The sequence below is a fragment of the Berghia stephanieae genome, chromosome 1, assembly GCF_034508935.2.
Source record: "Berghia stephanieae isolate SIO BIC M18660-M18661 chromosome 1, UCSD_Bste_1.3, whole genome shotgun sequence".
In the NCBI taxonomy this organism is placed as follows: domain Eukaryota; kingdom Metazoa; phylum Mollusca; class Gastropoda; order Nudibranchia; family Aeolidiidae; genus Berghia; species Berghia stephanieae.
This window is the reverse complement of record NC_088360.1, coordinates 81210900-81233553: the sequence shown is the minus strand read 5'-3', so window position 1 is coordinate 81233553 and position 22654 is coordinate 81210900. Positions and strand designations below refer to the sequence as shown.

The window sequence follows — 22654 nt, the reverse complement described above, 5'->3', positions numbered from 1 at the left end:
AGCAAAGGATAAAGTAAAAATAAAAAAAGAAACATTTACAAACTGAACCTTTTATGTTTCAACCATTTTATTCAATTTTCATTTATATTCAAAGCAACACAATCTTGTCAATCATTTTCATTGCCATTAAACAATCTCTAAGATCATTTCTAAATTCAAATACAGTAATAATGATACCTTGTGCCTTTTCAAACAGATAATGAGTGGACAATTTCAAATTACAGAATGTTTAAAATATTTCTTTCATAGAAGCAGCACCTAATGAAATTACTTCTCTGTTTTTTAAAATTGTTTTTAAGGGTTTTACGGCGCATGCAACACAATTAGGTTATATCAGCGCCAGTACTCTTCTGTAATCAATGCGACAGAAAATTTCAAAATATCAAACTTGTAAAATGAAATTGTTGATCTCTTTTCAAACAATATAAAAGTAAAGTCAATAGATGTGTGGAGTAAATAAGTGTGGCTTTAGAAGGAAAAGGGAGTTTAAAAAAAACCCAGAATCACTTTCTGCTTTATCATATTCTTCTCATGATTTTTGCATCAATGTTAGATGCGCTATGAAAGTTTGAAAACACCCACAGGATGAGAGGAAAGTTAGGTAAGAGTAAGAATTTATAAATATTTTTTTTTTTTAATTTAAAAAAAAAAAGAAAGAAAGAAAAGAGAAAAACAAAAGTGCAACGACAGTATTTTTTAAATCTTTTTTTTTAAAGATGTTCTAAAACTAAAAGCTGATACTCATAAACAAAAAGATATGAAAACATTGTAGAGCCATTGCATTATGCGTCAACTTGCTCATTTCCACTGTGAGCAGCAGCATCTCCTTCCCCCATCACTGGATGAGAAGTGATCTTCATTTCCACATCTCCTTCTGCATCTGTTGCTTTCTTAGCCGACGTTGTAGGGCTGTCAGTGTGTTGTAGAGGTTCTTCTTGATGCTGGTGTGCATTGCTGTCAGGCTCCGGTATTTCATCAATGTAAGGTGGCCAGTCCACATCAACTGACTGTAGGTGGTATTAAAAGAATTGTGTCAAAATAAATTAAAGTAACGAAAATGATAATAATTAATGAATATCTGACAATCATCCTGCATACATTAACTTCGCTGGGGCTATGCAATTAAATTGATATAAATCGTTGACATTCTATCTGAGATCTCAATAAAATGAATAAAAGGGAATGCACAACTTGAGCTCTAATCATAGTGTTGATCAAATATTTGCTGTAGTAAATAAAAAGGAATAATATGTTGCATGGAATGGGATAATAAAATTGCAATAATAAAAAAATGAGTTATTAAATCATAAGGTAATAAAAGTATTACGCTGGAATCTTGTAAAAGTCGCATTGTATCTTTTTCGTCTTGTTCTTACTTTAACCTGCAAGCCACCTCTGGTGTAATAATTGCAGATTTAACAGTACTTGCTCAATGCATGTTCACATTTAGTCATCCAAGTTGATTTTGTCAGCTCTTTAAAATTCATCATCAAACTCTCCTGCTGCATTTTGTGACAACTTATTCCAGGATCGAATTGCAGTTGGGGAAAATGATTGTGCGTGACAAGTGGGATTTGATTGTAGAATCTGGAATCTCAAATCATGTCCCCCAATTACTGCCCAAGTTGGAAGAAGCTTTAATATGTCCTTTATTAGATCTGCAAGGTAATGCATATCTTAAAAAGAAATGCAACATTAGCTTGTTTCCTTCTTTCTTCACGTGTTGGTCACCAAAGAGATTTTAGCATTTTAGTCACATTACTTGTTTTGAAATTGCTCAACACCAATCATCATTTCAATTTGTGTTATGTTTGATGTTGGTGGTTCCCATACTGCAATGGTGTATTCCATTATGGATCAAACTAATGTCAATAATATAAACTTTCGTCAAAGAAAATAACAGAATAGTGTATCAACAGTTTGATGACACAAGGTTTGTCCTCTGCTCCTATATATTGTGTGTTGCAAGCAATTTAAAAACTCATTAAGGTCTGTGCAAAACAGGTGTCATCCAGCAAATAGATACACGTTGTGCAAAGAAACATTACTAAGATTAGAAATAGCACTTCAAAAACTGTTCATGACACATATCCGAGAGGAGATTTTGCCACAATTCCCTTGGAAGATTAGTGATAAGCACTATAATAATGACAAAGAATTGGCCCACATCGCCTCCAATTTAAGACATTACCAACTACTACTTCTTTCAATTTCCTTTGGTAGAGTCAAAATTGAAAGGAGTTGATTCTGCCACCTTATCACCATGTCCAAAGGAGAATCAAATCTACAATTATTTTAAGTCCTCCATCTATTATCCATTTGCACAACAAGAGTTTTTTTTTTACAGGGAGTCTAATCTATTTTTCAATTCAATCTCTCCTATTCTTTGGCACTAACAAATACCTCAACGTCCAGGTCAATGATGTCAGTGTCAGCTTTTAAAATCTCACAAAGGTTGGGAGTTGTACGACCAAAATCTCCATGGACAAATTCTTTGATGTAGCTGAATATCAAGTTATGGAATTATTTTTAATAATAAACCTTTTATAGCAACAAAACATTAAAAGAAAAAAACAAAAACAGACATACACATACACACACATACAGAGAGAGAGAGAGAGAGAGAGAGAGAGAGAGAGAGAGAGAGAGAGAGAGAGAGAGAGAGAGAGAAAGAGAGAGATAGAGAGACTCCATTATTTGATTCAAAAACAAAATAACAGTTATAGTCTCAAATTAATAAAGGATACGTTCCAGCTTGAGTGTGAAGGGAGAGTTTGAATCGATTGCCATCCATATTTTCTCCCTTCATGGAATACACCACTCTATCCCGAATCATTGCTGACCTTCTATGTAATACTCGTAACGGTGTTTTTTGATGAATGGTTAAATCCTGTCAAAGGGAAACCAATATTTTGTAAAAAATACAGCTTTCCACACTCAACAGTTTTTAAAAACCTTAAAAAAAAAAAACAAAAAAAAAAAACCCAAACAAACAAGATGTTCTATATGGTACAATGTCCACTCAAAACTATGAACGAAAGGTCCTAATCCAGCCTGTAAGGAGCCTTTCAAAAAAAAAAAAAAAAGGCAACACCATTACTTGGGATTGTGAGAAAATGTGAGTAAAGTTCCTTTTTCAAGGATTCAAATTGTGACGCCAGATTCAAACCTTTGACCTGAGGTCACAAGCTGAGTGACATACCACTAGACCACAAAGCCACATGACATTGTATACTCTTTTCTAGGATGGCTAGTTATGACCAATATTCTTAATCATTATCACATGTACAAGGTTGTCATATTTTACACAGTAAAAATCACAATCGTGTTTTATTTTTAAAAAACTAAATATCAAGAATAGAAAGATCAGTGCCACTTTCAGATCAAGAAATAAATTATTACATATAAAGAGCTTTCAGAATAGCTGTGGTGTATTTCTACCTTCAAAACTGACTCACTGCTGAGCACAATAAGAAACTATTTTCTTCTAAATCTCAGATATCAAAAATCTAAATTAATAAAACAAAAATAATTTAAACTTTTCAAAATTTGATAAACCCCTCTTCCTAAAATATCCCTAAATTCCTAAAAAAAATTTTGTGTGCATTTATATGGTAGGTTCTAAATATATTGGAACAAATCCAGTTGATTCCTAGTAATCCACAGCTGTGACCAGACTGATGTTTCTGGATAATATTTGTTTCTCTACTCTCTCTCTCTCTCTCTTGGATCATGGCGCATACCATCAGTATATGCTCCAAATTTTTCATTTCCCAAAGCAAATTATCGGCGTTTAAAAGTAAAAAAAACCCAAAATAATAGTTACCTTCATTTCCTCCAGCATTTTGAAGTCATCTTGAGTTAACTCCCTTTCACACCAACAAATAGCACTGTAACATTTCTTTTTGTTGATTTCTCCTTCTTTTAGGGAATTAAGGTCCACTCTACAATTTACAGAGAAAAATGACATAATTCAAAAAGTTTCTTTAGTATTAGAACTATTAAAGACCTATTCGCTTTTTTTTTTAAACATCAGCTGTTAAATGAAGTCGAATAATGTTTAACCAGAAAATATGTGACAAAATAAAATAAAATAATTCATTATTCATACAAATATCCTGTAATCGATGAAAAATCTCATACCTATCAACAATCTGTAAATCTCTAACTTGTATGTCCTGTGTGGATTCATTTATCACCTGTGAACATCCAAAAAGAAAAAAAAAATCCAATATTTATTGCAAAACATATTATCTTTGAAAAAGTCTTCTGTTGCAATGTTAAATTGATAGGAAATCAGAATTTGTAAGTCTGCTTTCAAAGTATCTGAAACCAGGGTTAAAAACCCTGGGGTGTATCTAGACAGTGATCTCAATATGAAGACTCATGCGTCGAACGTAATCCAGAGCTGTAATTTCTATTTGAAAGCAATCTTAACATAAGATCGCTTTTAGATATTGACACTTGCAAGATGCAGATAGTGTCATACGTTCTCAGTAGAATTGATTATTGCAATTCTCCCTTGATAGGATGTAGTAAGACTGACATTTCATGATTGCATAAGATGCAAAATAAAGCAGCTCACCTGATCACTAAAACGAGAACTAGAGAGCAAATAACTCCTGTTTTAATGGAACTTCACTGGAAGCATGTTGAAGGAAGAATTCATTTTAAACTCTTAATGTTAACTTTCAAATGCTTGAAAGAATGCCTAAAAGAGTTCATTAAATTCTATGCACTGCCAAGAATTTGACATGAGAAGCTCAACTGCACACACATGCAAACATTTATATATAAATATACATAAAGAACAAAATCTTTGTTTTTAGTAATATGACATTTTCTTGATTTCTCCCAAAAGATATTCTCTCGAAAGTGGTTGGGAGTGAACAGATTCTAATTTATGTTAAACATTAAATTTAAAAATATAAAAATTATTGGAGCAAAAAAAGTGAAAATGATGAAGCCGTACAAAAGAGAGTCACTTGTCATGCTTTAATTTTCCCAATATAAAAATGCTCTGAAAGAGTATAGGGATCAAATTAAGTATGAAAACTTAGAGAACATCCAAAAAATCATTTTGTAATTTACCTCTTGTAGACGTTTCATATCAGCTTTAGAAAATTTGACACAATGTGGATTGACCAACTCAATAACAAACGGACGACCTGTACCCAACATTCTCACATCCACATCTTCTCTACCAGATGATGACAGACGATGCTCTATAGGTTGGAAAGTAATAAATATATGACAAAGGAGTACATGAGAGTCATTGCCCTCATTTTAAAAAATCATGATTAGACACCCCCCCCCCCCCTTTCCCGCCGAAAAAAACCCCCAACAAAACTAAAGGAAACAACAAAAAGAAAATGAAATAGAATATATATTTTTGAAATATCATTATCTCTGTTTCACGTCAGCCCAACCCTAGATAAAAACAAAGCTGAACAGGAGATAAAGAAAGAAAATAAAGTATTTTTTAATATTTTGTTATAACTATTTTAACTTCATATCATCAGCAATGATGTTAAAAGTATTTTAAAAAATTAAACAAAATCAAACCGTATCCTTGGGCAGACTGTCACATAAAACCTGTGTAACACCAGTTGAAACATTCTCTGCCAGCATCTTCCCTTTCACTTCTGTCCTGCCTACCACATTCTCGAAATATGAGAATGCCTGCTCCATCATCCCTATATCTCTACTACGGCCTGGCACCACATCAACTGACCGCGAAGGTCAGCATTACATACATCTTTACTGCCTGACTGCGAACGGTGAGCATTGCATACATCTTTATGCCTGATCGCGAAAGATCAACTCAATGTCATCATTACATATGGCCGCGAAAGGCCAATATTGACATTAACATCTTCCTCCTCCATTTCATTAAAATGGTCAAAGGCCTCCTTCATTTGGCTCACCACTGGCACCAATCCCATCAAGACACTGAGTTGTTGTTTTATTTCATTAAGTCCAGTTCACTGCTACCAACGCTACTACTACCAGCACCGTAACTGCTCCCCTCAGTTTTCTTTCCTATACCTTTCCCCTTCACACCTCTTACCCTTCCTTTCCCAACACATTCCTTCTCGCTCACCCTGTCTTTCACTTCACCACCTCCTTTCCCTCTCTTATCTTCCGCTCTGCTACTCTCGATTGTTTCTTTCTCCATCACTGTCTCGGAACCAAACATGGCGTTCATCGTAATTGTAAACAAAGGGACCGAGATGGCAGGCGATAAATAGGCGTTAAACTATTGTTTAAAATTGCACAATTTTTACGAATATATACAACTATCCAGATGAATGAATTCACAACATATAAATTTAACACATTTCCGTTTGAAAATATAGAATAATAATAATAGAGAATTTAAATCAAATTGAAGTTGGTGGGCTCAAGTGATCAACGCTAAAAGTGATCACGTGACGCAGCGCTTCCTCCAAGTGGCTCCTATCAGCATTAAAGTAGACGGAATAATCAAAGACAAACATACCTGAAGGTTTAAACATCTCTGTCATCGGATCACATATATAATCTTCAACAGAGCCTTCAAAGATTCTTTTCCCATCTACAATCCAAGGAGTCTGACTCAAGACACGGCTGTATTTCTGATAACGTCCTGAAAATAGAATGTCATCATTAAAGTAGTCATTCTGAGCCATTTGGCCCATAGTTTCTGTAGCATGCAATGGACTATAACAATTTTTTTCTGCTACCCTTTGGATAGGACAATAGTCTATCGCAAAGTAATTTCCATTAGATCTAATAACCCAGCTACCCAATCATTCATGGATGGAGAGAGGAGGTTGGAAATAATCTTGACATCGTTGTTTTTTTGTTTTTAAGGGTTTTACGGCGCTTGCAACACATTTAGGTTATATCAGCGCCAGTAAAAAGGAAGAAAATGGGATAGTAAAAAGTTATAGAATTACAATTAAAAAGCACCCAAGAGAAAGTAAGACAAAGGGGAACTGGGAACAATTAGGGATCAGATGTAGATTCCAAGAGCATACCATCAATGTACTTAGTTTGAGATCACTATAGTCTCATCTGGACACAAGCACAAAATCCAGCAAAGAGGATACACTCAAATGCTAACATTATACATTCAAAATAATATCATAATAATACATACAGAGAGATGATTTACAAGGAAAAAATGTCATCTCCCAAAACAATAATTATGCATTTGACTGTTTCCCTCCCAGCCAGGACTCTGACCAGGGCCAGGACAAAACCAAGTAATCTCATTCCAAGACAAAGACAGAAAGCAGGTTGGAAACAGATAATAGGATAGAAGACACAGTGTGTACCTCCCTGCCCGCAATGGAGGTCAGGATCCCACCAGAATCTTGACATCACCCAGGATGGTTCTAGGTAATTGTATATAAACACAACACCCACTGCCTGGCTGAGAGAGAGAGAGAGAGAGAGAGAGGTCGGTGAGCAAACGTATTGAGCAATCCAACCATATTATGGCCATACCTTTTATTTCTTATCACCAAATGAATGACATGCACAAGCTGAATCAATTAAATAAGAAAACAATTCACTCTACCACTGGTTCTTATACAACGACATTATCCAAGATCTTAATTGTGGAGGGGTAAAGACGTTTCCATGAAATTGCAGAAAGCACTGCCTTGAATAATGACTAATTAAAACAGCCTTGTTTTTGCATTTTATAAAGAACATCCAAATTTGGAAAACCTTGGCTTTGAGTCTCAGGCAATCTGCCAAACGGGCTTTTCTTCCTTAAGCAAGCAAAAATATTCCACCATATATTTTGATTCTATGTTTTAGTATTTCATGTGACAAATTCTTTGTTGTTAAGAACATCGGTGTCTTATATTTTTGTCTTGTAAGGGCCAATGATGATTATAATAAAAAGAAAGGTGATGTTGAGCATAAATTAATGCTTAATGGGCTAGTAGGGTATTATTAATTGAATTATACACAAAGTGCAGAAAACCTGTGTTCTAAGAAGTGATAAATATTGTAAGAGAGCTAGAATAGATGCCTTTCAGGTGCCTTGCACTGTGTCCATCCTTGTGACTTGGGTATATGAATGTCGCATTTGACGAGCTATGTTCAAGGTAAAACATGTTAAGGTGTGTAAATCCATTTTTTTAAAACGAAAAAAAAAAAAATTCTATCCTGAGCTTAAGCACAAACTCAACAAAAGATTAATCAATTACTGCCATTATCAGCTTCCAGCAGTAGAGATTACAAGATTATTATTTTCAATGAACGTTGATTTGCTACCATTGTCTATGAGAAAAAAAAACGCTTACCTGCTACAAAGACTGAGTCATGGCCACAAGAAATGTCACACGTACATTCTATAACTGGTATAGATGGTGGACATGCAAAGCAACTGAAAACAGATGATAAAAAATTTGAAATATGAGACTGCTGTGGTTTTAGAGTATTGTCACAAAGAGAGCAATCATGCTCAATTTATTACATTTCTTTTACTGTTGATGATGATTAAGATAATGATAATAATACATGTAATGGTGGTGGTGGTGATGTTAGATAAAGATGACTGTGTTCCTAAACATATTGTTTTATAGCGTTTAAAAAAAAAAAAAAAGGAATGAGAAATTCCTGATACACTTTGACAATTAGTAGAACGACGTTATAAAGTTATGCAAACATTTCTACATAGAATCAGAAAAAAAAAACATAATGAAAATAAGCGATTTAATGAAAATAATGTCTTACTCCTCAAATTTGGAATCCCCCATCTCTGATATGCCCTTGGCTACATTGACTCTTGTAAAAGTCTCAAAACCATACTGGAAACATGAAAATTGTAAATGTTACATGTGCGTCAAATAAATAGACAAATAAAATAAATAAAAAGATCGTTTTTTAAAATGAATAAATGAATACATAAAACATTCTCAAACCTACTAGTAAAATAGGGATTGATGTCAGAGTAGATAAGGCATGTGCAGCCGTTGGCATCTTGCCTTATTTTCTTGAGTTGGAATTTAAACCTTATTGCTCTCACTTTGCAGAGCTGCATTGTACTGATACACTTGGGTTATCTTCTTTCTATTTTTGAGATAGACCATGAAGTAAAATTTCCCCTTTAGATGAATGCAAGGATATTTAAATCTATCTAATCAAATTGTCAAGTGTGTTCATTATAATTTCAGAGCATTACATTCGATTTCTTATGCCATACAATGTATAATCTGTCTAACATAAAAATATATTATACAGATATCTCATTTTCCACACCTTTTTCTGTTGTTTTCTCCTCCTGAAAGTGTCTGGGTCTACATCCAGTCTGTATGACAAAAATAGAGATGATATGATCATTTTAAAACACGTGTATTCCCCCTACCCATGTCAACCCATTAAAAAAATGATTCAAAGTAATATTACCCGCTTTTGACAAATTAAATATAAAAAAATTGACACCTTCAAAGGTTAATAAAAAATATGATCTCATATGGCAGATGCTTGCTATCGTCTGAGCATAATAATTATTTCAGGTCAAATAATAAAAATAATCTGTAATAACGAATATAGATATTAAGGTTAATCAGTTTTCACTCACAAAAAAGACAATTCTTTCTCGAAATCAGAGTAGTTAAATGTCATCCGAATATCAAACTGGCTCTGAAAAATGAGATTTCAATACACTAATACACTGTTTATAATTCATGAAGTTACAAAGGAGGTTTAAAAAAAATTATTTTAAATAAATAAAATAAATAAATAAATAAATAAATAAATGAATAAAGAAACAAAATTTATAGAGCACCAATCTCCACCAAAAAAGTTAAAGGGCGCTTTACAAGGCATATTTGACATGAGAATTTTAAGAAAATTAAATATTAAATTGTAGATAATCTGTTAAGTTAAGCTGATACTAATGGAATATGACGAATGTGGCTTTTAAATATTAAGGAACAGTTAACTTAAAATATTCTGTCTTCAGTCTAGATTCTAAGCACTCAATAGTATGAGCACTTCTGGTAAAGATTGAGAGAGAATTCCAGATTGATGTGACCTAAAGCAGTGTGTCATGAGACTACAGTGAGCCCCAGATGGCCTTACTAAAAAACAAAAACCCAAAACAACAACAACAAAACAAACCCAAAGCAAATTTTTAAAAAATCCAATATTTACGGTCATTTTCATTTGAGAGGAAATTTTTAAAATGTATTTACCTGATTTTGAAATCTTGCTTCCAATAACTCTGAAAGAACGTAACCACAGGACCATTTCCAGATTTCTTTGACGGATGGGATAACATCCTCTTTCCCTCTGTACACAATGCTGAGTGAGTAAATTGTAATTTAAGTATAACGATAAAGACTATGCCACAAATAGATACTGATGATGAAGATGATCCCAATAATGATACAGATGATAGAAAGGACAACGATATATGCGTTTTATGATGGCAATTCATCTGGAGGATATAATTCGTTTGTTGAGTCTGTTTAAACTCCTATTTTGAGAAAGGGTGGTCATCTTCAAATAATTGCTAAGTTAATACCACTCTTAATTTAAGCAAAATTTATCTCTCTCAGGATACTCACCCAAACTTTTTGCTGAGATGAAGATAAATAGATTTCTGAAAAGAAAAAGAAAAATGTCACTAGTGATCAACAAGGGGATATTGGATGTAGGAAAATAGGCTTGATTTTTCGAACACAAGTTATTTTTTTTTATTGTCTCTCCTGCTTTCTTTTTATTTAAAACAATTGATCTGTTTTCATATTTTCTTCCTTTAGTATTTTTAAAAAATTTATGAATCTTTGTCTCAAAAAATTCTATTTGAATTATAGATAGAAAAAGATTACATACCTTTAAGAGTAATTGATAGCTTGACAAGTAAAGGGAAATTTAAACAAGTTTTGAATTTAAATTCCATCAGACAAAACCTCTTTGTTGCCACAGTGTTCCAAAAGCGATCTTTTAGTTCAGCCTGTTTTTCCCTGCTCTCACAATGCATACTGTCACGCTTCACCGATTTCTGCTATTCAGTCAGAGCCTTTTGTGGCTATTGAAATTATCAACCTTTTTTATGGTTTTTAAACCTGTTTTTAACTATTTTAAAAATGTTATTTATAAATACAAAGTGATTACTTAGAAAAAGGAGAAGATGATCTTTATTCTGATATAATTTTATTAATAATAAGATGTATATAATTTTCACACTAAGCATTAACTTTCAGAGTATTTTTGAAAAAAAATTCACTCAAACATGCATAATAAACTCTTAATTATCTAAAAATTTAAACGACCAAAGTTTAAAAAAAATTCACTAATTAAAAGTCAAAGACTATTTCTAATTAGTCACAAACTTTCACATGTGCCGGAAATTTGGTTATTTCACTATTCCGTCAGATATTTGAACCCTCCCATTCAACATTCGACGGCCTTGAGGATTCAATATGCAATCTCTCTTGTATTACAACTCCAGATTACAGAATATAGTTAGAATGCCATCAAACATACTTTAATATTATATATTCACTTTCTTTAAAAAGCAGATACCCAGCACTTTCTCTGTGTTTACAAAAAATTGAATTCATTTTATTTTAAAAGTCATTGTGAAAACTAGTAGAGTCCATTAATGCGTCCAAACCCATTTATAAATTAGATATTAAGTAATTTGCGTATTGAGTAATTTGCGTGTCAATGCATGTGTGTGTTTATATGTGTGTGTGTGTGTGTGTGTGTGTGTGTGTTTGTGTTAGAGATGGGGAGTTGCTAGTGTGTGTTGGTATGTGTATGGATCTGTTTAGGTATGAGAAAGAACAAAAAGATTTGTGGTGGAGGATGTAGCTATTGAACGGAGGATAGTTGGAGGGAGAAAGGGATAAGTGGAAAAGAGAAAAAAAGGGGATTGAGAAAGCAACATATAACTCAAAATATACAAATAACAGCTCTATTTTTAGGTGAAGTTTAACCACGTAATATGTCAAATGTTTTAAGATGTTTAAGTATTATTTTGTTTGATTCATCAAATTTTCATTTCTCTCTAACTTTCTTTTTTTGGGGGGCACATACGACATGATATCAGGAGAAACCTGCAGGAGGTTAGTTTTTATTATTGTTTTTAATTGAGATGATTATGTTCTCATTGATTGTGTTCTCTTTTCAATTTTTGAAATTGTTGAATGTAACAATTCACCTCCTTGTTCTCATAAAAGACCTAGACCAAAAGTATATTTCTTCATAAAAGGTATGCAATGGGTTTCCAATATGTGGTGTTTTGGAAGTACATTTTGAGGAAAGTAATTACGGTATATTGTCATATATTTCTCTATCTTGCTATTAACACTTTCTATTACTGTCTCTGTGACTGGTTTTGTGTGAGAAATTAGTGAATGTATTTCAGAATAAGCTCCATTTATTTCATCAAAACATTTGTTTATATAGTTTCAGCTTTGTCCCTGATTAATTTATTGTTTGTATACATGTATGTTTTAGAAACGACATTTTCAGTGAGTTTTTCGTAAACGTCTTGTGTGTAATATCTATGGCAATGATTTCCTATGAAGCTACGACTATGACATACTTGAGATATGATTTTGTTTGTTTTTAATATATCATCAAGAGAACTGCAGACTGGCCCACATCGTTCTGACAGTTTCTCTTTATGAACAACTAAGGCTATTTTTTCTTCTGTGATTGGGATCTTAGTTTCCCATTCTTATTTTTTCTCTTGAGGCACATCAGTGAGCAATTCACAGGTCTTGTAAGATTCTACAACTGCTAGTAGACTCTTATATGTTTTCATGTCTCTAATTTTCTTTTCACATTTATAGCATATAACTTCTGAATGTTTATTTTTAAGGTCCGTTCCAATATCAATGTCAAAGAACAGTTTGATTTCATTTTTGAAGTCTTTACAAAAAATGTTTTTCCTGTTTTTAGCCTTTTCTTTAACTGTTAGTGCACCTTTAGCACATAAACAACATAGTGAATTGAGATTTTTAAGTGTATCTCAAGTGTATGTTCCCTTTTTACCTGATAGGTGAAACCAAAAAAATCATAAAAAATAAACTACGCTTCGCGCACTAACCGAACTTTCACACCTAAAAGACAATAAAATTTTAAAACTTATAAATTATCAACGAAGGAAATCTATCGTTTGGTTAATGAGATATCACTAATTATATTTGAGAAATCACTTTTCAAAATTCTATTATGTACATACTTTTATAACCCAAGTTACAACATAACCAATAAACTTATTTTGATAAAAATTTCACAATGATGTGTAGCAAAGAAGGGTAAATGATATTCAACTAAAAAATATAATGTTATATTTAATTATCGGGGTGAGAAAATGTTTGAATTAACACCAAAAAAAACGGAAGATAGGGATTAGTAAGGAATGCACCCAGGATTAAGATTACCTGCCGTGAAATCACTGACTTCACGGTTCAGTGACTCAGACTAAAAGATCGCTGAGAAGCAATTTGGAACACTGTGTTGCGTGGTCTGCAGCTCCATCATAAGCGATGATGTCATATTGTTTACGACTTTGATGACTACATTATCTCCACTGATGATTTAGTTAGAAGGAGTACAACGTTCATGATTTTTTTATGAGGAGATGCGTCGTTTACTCACATTTGGCTTTTGAAATTCCTTCAGAATACATCGTCAAACCCAACCAAATGGCTCCAATCTCTGAGTGGCATTGCAACATTTTCACTCAGATAAAATGAAGCAAACCATGGAGAGCATAAAACGCTGGAGACAACACTCCAGTGAAAGTATGATCAAGAAAGACCCTACAACATCCAGGCTCAATCTAAAAGATTGTTTTAATAATAACAATGAACTCTTATAGAGCTCATGGTATTCTCAACCATGAGGCTCTTTTACCTCCCAATATGCAAAAACCAGCCTCATGAAGTATTAAACCGATAAATGGATATAGATTATTCTCAGAGGAAGCGTAGTCATTAAAGAGCCCACAAAAAAGCCAAGCTTCATCAACACTCGCAAACACTGGGTCACACCAATCTCCCTCCTTCCAAGAATATGTGCCAACATTAAAAAAAAAAAAAGAAATTCAGAGAATCAGAGGCCTGCTAAAACTGCAAAGACGATGTTGATACAACAGAACACATTATCCTTTATTTGCTCATTAAGCCTCACTGAGACAATTCTGAGAGAACGGGATGAATTTAAATAATGGGTAAATGAATTCCAGCTGAGATGTACCCACACTAGTAGGTACTATTAGACAAAAATGTTTAATGTCTTGAATGCACACCAATGTTACCAGTGTGAATCGTTCTAAAGGTAGGGAGAAAAAAGGTAAATCATGAACATGCATAAAAAAAATAGAAAGAACCCCAGCCCCCCAGAAACACACACACAAATATGTGTCTTACCACCAGAAAATTGTATCATGCAGGCTTCGTTTCAATACTTACATTGAATATACAGTGAAAATAGGAGTCTTAGGTTAAGTTATTTTGTTGCCGAGAATTACTTAATTCTCTTAACTTGCGAAAAAAAAAAAAATCCAGTTTCATACATCTGATCATATAAAATCTAATTCAATTGTAGGATCTGGTTGTTCAACCCGATATAATACCAGATTGACACAGTAGGTCATGAATAAACTAACAATAACATAATAATAATCAATAGAGCTAATTACGTTTTTTTTAAAAGGCCAATTAATGTAAAATATGAATTACAAAGGGATTACCTCTCGGGCAATGACGCAGATTGGCAACATGAGAGAACACTGATAGTCTGTGAAGCTGTAGCCATCCTCTCTAACCTTATCCACAATCTGTTCAAATATAAACAATTAATACTCTTTGAGATTTACTATCTTCAACTCTCTCTCTCTCCCTCTCTCTCTCTCTCTCTCTCTCTCTCTCTCTCTCTCTCTCTCTCTCCCTCCCTCCCTCCCTCTCTCTCTCTCCCTCCCTCTCTATGTTTGATAATTGAATATACATGTTCCAAAAAATATTGAATTCGAAACTTGAGTATCAAATTCAAATACAAAGAATACCTTCTGTAGAAATGTCTTTTCCGTAAATGTCTGTAGAATTCCAAGACAACCAGGACAATGACATTTATTGGAGGTGTCTGTTATATCAGGAACTGCAGGTACAAACAACCTATTGATATCCTGTTAAATGAATGAGAGTATGAATTTTCACAATATTCATCAAACCCACCACAGATAATAAAAACAAAGTGAATTTCCTGTCCAAAATAAGAATCCACATTCATTTACTCATATCACTTAAAATGGTACAGAGTAGCACAATGCAAAAGGAAGAATAGTTGATATAACCTTTGACTTTATTGGTTAAAAGCAAGCACGCATTTAAAATTTGACAATATTAAAAACAATCGGCATGAGTTTAGAATATACATTAAATAATAAATTTAAATAAATATTATTGAAATAATATCATTGTTAATTCTGTGCTATTTATCATTGTGTAAGACGCCTTTAAATTAATTGGCTGATGACTGCATGCGACCAGCTTTAGCCATTGAAATATTTTTATTTGTATTGTTGTTAGAGAAAATGTTTGTGTTATTTACAATGTTTAATGTTCATTATTGGTTGAATCATGAAACTGTGGAATCTGTCATGTTTTCTCTGAGATAGATAAAGCCATGCCTTTTGCTAATGGTATAAAAAGCGTTTCAGTATTACTAAGCCTTGAAAAGGGCGGCTATCTGAAGGAAATTCCTTGTGTTGAAATATCTCTTGAGTCGCATTATTAAACCTGATGTATATATATATATATATATATATAATATATATATATATATATATATATATATATATATATATATATATATATTAATATTAATGTTGATTTATTATGTTTTTATGTAGAAAAATAATCGTATTTCCTTAAACTACTGTATAAGCTGAAATTGGATAATTTTGACAATTTTCACTGTAAAAACAAATTTTCTCCGTTTTCTGAATCCTGACATAATACCGCATCAAACCAGAGGCATACGTGCTTAGCCGTTTTCAATTCTTTTATCACAATAGCCCTAAATGCCTTAGTCAGTAGTCATGCCAATTAGCAATGGTTTACAAAAAGTATTTTGACCAAACCTCTTGATGACATCTGAAGGAACTAGGATTTGCTTCACCAAGAAAGCGTAGGACACATCTTGGGCAACACCCAATATTTTTTAATTCAGTTGCAACTTGCAAGGTTTCCTCATTTGTAGATGTAAACAAATCAAAATCCTTGAGTTCTGCATTGGCCTATGAGAAGTGGAAAATAAAAATAAACAAAAATCAAAATCAAAACAAAAACAATAAATGGGAACAGAAAAGGTTCAAAGATTATCGTTTTTTGTCTTTTCACCTCACGACCCCAAATCTTACTACTAACAGAATTTGAGTGTCCTGCAAATTATAACACATACTGAAACCTGCAAGAATGCACTGAGATCTCCCAAAACAATCTTCACTTCAAACCTTTTGCTCAACTGAGAACAAATGACAAATGCACACAAAAACACCAACAATCGCATGGGAGCAGGTCAAACACAGTAGCCCCTATCGATTTGAAACAAGAAAGTGTAACATGAATTTGAATATTTTTTTACATAATCACAAACACCATAACGCCCTAAACACAGATCTGATCTTATGACAATGAGTTGTCATTCAAATATATTCCAAGCTAAAGACACAAAAGGCAACGCAAATCCCCTTTGCCCTAGCACTATTCCTCCTCCCCCCCCCCCCCCCCCCCCAATTTCTTTTCTCCTAATACCTCCTCCCAGCAACACTCAACAAACCTTCCCCCACCCCCCTTTCCTCAGAGATGTAGGCACAAAACAATACCACACATACACACACACATACAAAAACTTCTCTCTCATATACACATACCTACACTGACAATAACACGTATACAATCACCAACAATAAAAATAATGTCAGCACACCATGTGACAATAACGCCCCAATTAGTAACATAAAGGTAGAACTAGGTATGAATATCTAACCAAACTTCCAAGCTATGGACTGTCCTTCATTCCTGCCGACTGATGAGATGCTGCATCAGCTAGCAAAAAGAGGTTGTTGTTTTTCAATATTTGTAAAAATTACTTGTTTTAATCTATTTAAAGTAATCTTAAACATTACAAGACTAGGTGTCTACAAAGCCATTTATATACAGTGCAACCACTGGATAATCCCTGAATAATGAAAACCCATGGATAGCGTCATTGACCTCTGGTCCCAATTTGTTTTGCCAAATTAGTAAGAAAACCCCCAAAATAGTGACAAACATTTTAGGAAAACATCTGTTTAGCGACATCGAGCATTGGTTGGCTCAAAAGATTTACACAGCAACATGTTTTATTTAAAGTAAAGAACTGAAAAAATGTGCATGAAATTGTGTCACAATTATTTCAGATCTTTATCTTATACCAGTGACTGCTCCTTAATTGATTACTTTCATGTTGCCTTTACAGTAGCCTGTGACAAGTCAACTTAGCACTATTTATGATCAAAACAATGACAATACACATCAGAGAGTGAAAGTGTAACATATTTTTAGTATTTTTTTCAGATCTTTATCTTATACCAGTGACTGCTCCTTAATTGATTACTTTCATGTTGCCTTTACAGTAGCCTGTGACAAGTCAACTTAGCACTATTTATGATCAAAACAATGACAATACACATCAGAGAGTGAAAGTGTAACATATTTTTAGTATTTTTTTCAGATCTTTATCTTATACTTCTACCAATGCCTTCTCCTTAATCTATTACTTTCACATTGTCTTTAAAGTAGTCTCGGACAAGTCACTATTTACAATCAAAATAATGACAATACACATCGAAGAGTGAAAATTTAACTAGTAAAAGTAAAAGCTTTGTCAACAGGAGAAATACATATTCTAACGTGGTTGGGATGTATCTTATCACATGCACTGGTCTGTGCCTTGAATTGTTATATTCATAGGTCTCGCCATGCCCCATTTTACCACCATCTTGAAAACCCCGGAATAATGACACCCCTTACTTGAAACCAAAAAAATTTTCTAGTCACGGGCAATGAGAGGTCCCACTATCTCTCTCTCTCTCTATCACATACACTCTCGTCATTGCTCATGACTCGTATCTCAGTGCTCCTGCAAATAATAGAAGTTACCACATCATCATTACTACTACTACTACTACTACTACTACTACTACTACTACTACTACTACTACCACAGCAACCTCGATATAAAAACTATAGTAACCAACACCACCTGTACATCATCATCCTCCTCCTCATCATCATCGCTACCGCCGCCACTACTACAACCACAACCATCACATTCACATCATCATCATTACTACCACTACCACAGCTACCAAATCGTTATCAAAACTACACACAGCAACCGCCACCACCATGACATCATCATCATTATCCTTATAGTCATCATCACTACCACTACTCCATCGTAACCACCACCACCACCACTGCAATCACAACCACCACATCTACACCACCATCACTACACAACAACATACACATCGTCGTCATCAAAGAAACGCAAAATAATAATAATAATAATAATAATAATAATAATAATAATAATAATAATAATAATAATAATAATAATAATAATAATAATAATAATAATAAATGTAGTTTGCGCCCAATCCTCTATATAATAATAAGGCTCGTAGGCTACTACTGCAACTGAAATAAATTATATCTAATACTTGCAGTTCTACTGCGAATAACGAATACGAACGCTATCTGATCTATTTGCAGGACTAAATAACGAATATGAAAACTATCTACTATTCGCAGTACTACTGCAAATAGAGGAAATCGTTATTCGCAGAACTACTGCGAATAGATGATATCATTATTCACTGCCAATAGAGGTGGCCCTGATGAACTGCATGGCATTATGAAAAGGAAAAGGCTATTCGGACCCGAGTCTGAATTGCTTCCCGTGGCAATTCGGACCCCGAGTCTGAATTGCTTCCCATGTCAATTCGGACCCTGAGTCTGAATTGCTTCCCGTGACAATTCGGACTCGATTCTAAACTAAATAGAACTCCGTGGCTAACCCGGGTCGAATCTGAATAGTCTCCGATGGCTCTTCGATTCGGAATACTGCAATGCAATGTGCCCAAATGATGAACTTACCATTAGTGAAACTCTCAGTTATTCCGTTTGCAGCTAGGCTATAGAAACCGTATTGGTCGTCCTAAACACACACACACTTTCATGAGTATCTCTAAGTCATAAAAAAACAGAATAATCACACACACACACTCCCCCCCTTCCCCCCCACAACCAATTCCACAACCCAAAAGCCGACGGCTTTTTCTCTTTGATCTCGTATCGTATCACTATGTTCTCCTCTGCGTCCAGCGCCTCGGTCGTTTGCGGGTAACCCCCCACCCCCCAAAATCCCATTACCAATTGATCATTTTCTCTCCCTATTCAACCAGTGCTTATTTTATTAAAAGGCACCGAGTCCAGTATTATCTAATAATATTAGCATGTGACGTATATTAGTACTCTGCCCCTACCCCAGTGGCGGGGCTCTATTGCATGGTTTGTAGCCAAGAATCGCGTCTATTTTTATAGTTAGAAATAAAACAGCATATTTTTTTAATTAAAAAAATTAAGATACTGCCTTTTGTCAAAGCCCGACCCATAATGTCTTTTAAATAAAACGCTCAATGCCCAAAGTCATATTATTCGCCTTTACCCGCACTTTTTTGCGGCTGCAAATGGCAATATATATAATATAGATATGTCATGCATGTATCTTTTGCAACATGCTCATGGCAAATCAAATAAATCTTCCAATCATTACACAATGACACTCTTTTATCTATGCGAGGGCAAATCGATTGTTAACGTTAACAATAGCGACTACAATTGTAATCTTCCAAAGTCCACGAATATTTAGATCTATGTTTTGTTTGTTTTTTGTTTGTTTTGTTTTTAAGGCGCTTGCAACACATTTATTTAGGTCATATCAGCGCCAGTAAAAAGGGAGAAATTGGATAGTAAAAAGTTCTAGAATTACAATTAAAAAGTACCCAAGAAAAAGTAAGACAAAGGAGAATAATAGATCACCACTTTTGAAGGTATAGTCATCTTCGAGAGTTCTAAAACGTGACTTGCTCGCTCACTCGCCCTCCTACTCCTACCGACTGACAACTGAGAACTAGGAGAACGAGCACCTTCCCCCCCCCCCCTACCATGCTTCACTTTCGAGCCAGCTTCCACTTCCGACACTTCCTGTGATTGCGCAGGCGCATTGTGGCAGGAGTCCGAATTGCCACGGGAAGCAATTCAGACTCGGGTCCGAATTGCCACTTCGTTGTCGTTATGAAAATGAATCTACATCAATCTAGGCAGTTTAGTGAGCAGCAGCAGTGGCACTCAAATTTTGACCCAACTCGCCCATAGGAAAGTTGTGACTGGAAATTACCGTTCGCGTTTTGGGGGGTTCAATTAAAGATGCATAACTTCGTTATAAAGAGGAATATCGCAGATATTTTGGTATCATTATTTTCGTCTTTCAATTTCAATTTAAATGGTGCCAATTAAGGAAAAATCCGTTAATAATTCCAGAAGTTATATGAAGTTAAAATTTGGCAATTTTCAAATGCATTTATTTTTTTATTTACCGCGTGTGTTTTTAAAATTTAAACGCTTGTTTTTAGAATAACATCTAAACTTTATTCATGCCAAATTTCAGGGATCTATATCGATGCGCAGACACCTTTTAACTCTGCGCCGAAATGCCTTTTTACATTATCTTCTCGTCATGGCTGCCGGGCGATATCGATATTCATATCGATATTTTTAATTTAGTTATGTATTATGTTAAATTTAGTACATAATATTTTCAGTACTATTATTTACTATGTTTTTATTTTGAATACACACTTTCCAACTTTATTTATAGGCATTTTATAGTTTTTGTTTTAAAAGTTTGTATATTTCTTCTCTTTGTGAAATCCGATATTAATAATATCGATATTTTAAAAATACCAATTGCTTTAATTTAATTTAATTTTACTTTGCCATCAAGTTTCTTTCCCATATGTTTAGATATGTTTATCATTTTTATCCATATTTTAAAGGCCTTAGCCTTAATAATTATTATGGTAAGAAGTTCTATTAGTTTTGACACCCCCATACATTGAGAGAGAAGGGGGTGGGGGGGGTAAAATTATATTAATTGTCAGTTCAAATGATGTAATAGCAATAAAACCCAAAGTTGTTCAGCAGAATTTTTTAAAGTATTAAAAGCCAGAACTTTCCTTCTAATTATAATAGGGAATCTGTTTCAATTTATTGGAACTTCTTCAATCTACCATTTTATTTATATGCAATTAAATTGCCATAGGTAAAAATAAACTCATTATGTCATTACACAACATGTTTATATATTTTCATTTAAATACTCTCAAACCCTTTTTTATTCTCTATGTATTAATTAAAAGAGGGTAATTATTTGCAATTGTTTCAGTGAGATATTGGGGATAAATCCAAAAGTGATAGAGCAAATTCTTTCTTACGTCTAGCCGAGTTTTTGATTATGTAACATTTGCGTCATATTATGTAATAATGTGTTAATTTGAAATGTGTATCTTCCTCTTTATTAATGTAAATGCATTGTCCTCGATAAGACGAACATTTTGGTATACAATATATGATAAGAACTCCATATTGACTGTTTTAACCATTTTTTATTAACATCACGCGTTTTCGGTCACAACTTTGCAATGGTAATTTGGGGGTAAAAATCGGTCTGAAATTTCAGACTTTGAACTGCCGTAACTACATTTCTAATCAAGATAGAAACAAAATTCAAACTGTTTTGTAATCTGTGTTGCCAGCTCTTTCATATGACATTGGTTTCAAGTGTGTGAGGTACATTCAGAATTTCTATTAAACTCCCTAATCAATCATGGCATGGTGAATAGTTAATTAAATAAAACTCAAGTATAAAAGGGCCTATGGTTATTCGCAGACGCTTCTATGAATAGCGACAGCTGTTCACGAACATAGTTTTGACTGTATAGAATAGATACGAAGGAATTGAATGTAAGATGACTTACCCCTGTCATAATTAAACTAATAAAGAATCGGTGGTCGTTCCAAACTTTGTATTGGAAACTGGAAACGGAAAGCGAAAGTATGACAGGCTATCGGATTTACCCAATGAAAAGACTCCATGTAATAATAATAATAATAATAATAATAATAATAATAATAATAATAATAATAATAATAATAATAATAATAATAATAATAATAATAATAATAATAATAATAATAATAATAATAATAATAATAATAATAATAATAATAATAATAATAATAATAATAATAATAATAATAATAATAATAATAATAATAATAATAATAATAATAATAATAATATGATGATGATGATGATGATGATGATGATGATGATGATGATGATGCTGATGATGGTGATGATGATAATAATAATAATAATAATAATAATAATAATAATAATAATAATAATAATAATAATAATAATAATAATAATAATAATAATAATAATAATAATAATAATAATGATAATGATAATAATAATAATAATAATAATAATAATAATAATGATGATGATG

At 33.3% G+C, this 22654-nt stretch overlaps 1 protein-coding gene across 2 annotated transcripts; it reads right to left on the bottom strand.

Moving 5' to 3' along the window:
* Window positions 1-49: 49 nt before the first annotated feature.
* Window positions 50-22197, bottom strand: LOC144958740 (tRNA pseudouridine synthase Pus10-like). Of its 2 annotated transcripts, none has more exons than XM_078890921.1 (17): window positions 22115-22197; window positions 16109-16264; window positions 15032-15151; window positions 14720-14806; window positions 10575-10609; window positions 10200-10308; window positions 9584-9645; window positions 9262-9310; window positions 8737-8810; window positions 8304-8386; window positions 6503-6628; window positions 5092-5225; window positions 4144-4199; window positions 3827-3944; window positions 2748-2890; window positions 2404-2503; window positions 50-1007 (listed from the first exon to the last, which is right to left on the bottom strand). In XM_078890921.1, exons 1-17 carry the CDS (start codon window positions 22121-22123, stop codon window positions 783-785), a joined length of 1686 nt encoding a protein of 561 aa, XP_078747047.1. In that variant the 5' UTR covers window positions 22124-22197; the 3' UTR covers window positions 50-782. The 2 variants fall into 2 exon arrangements, with proteins under 2 accessions (XP_078747047.1, XP_078747039.1); XM_078890913.1 differs by lacking the exon at window positions 22115-22197 and adding an exon at window positions 20118-20153 and having other exon boundaries at window positions 649-1007.
* Window positions 22198-22654: the final 457 nt, after the last annotated feature.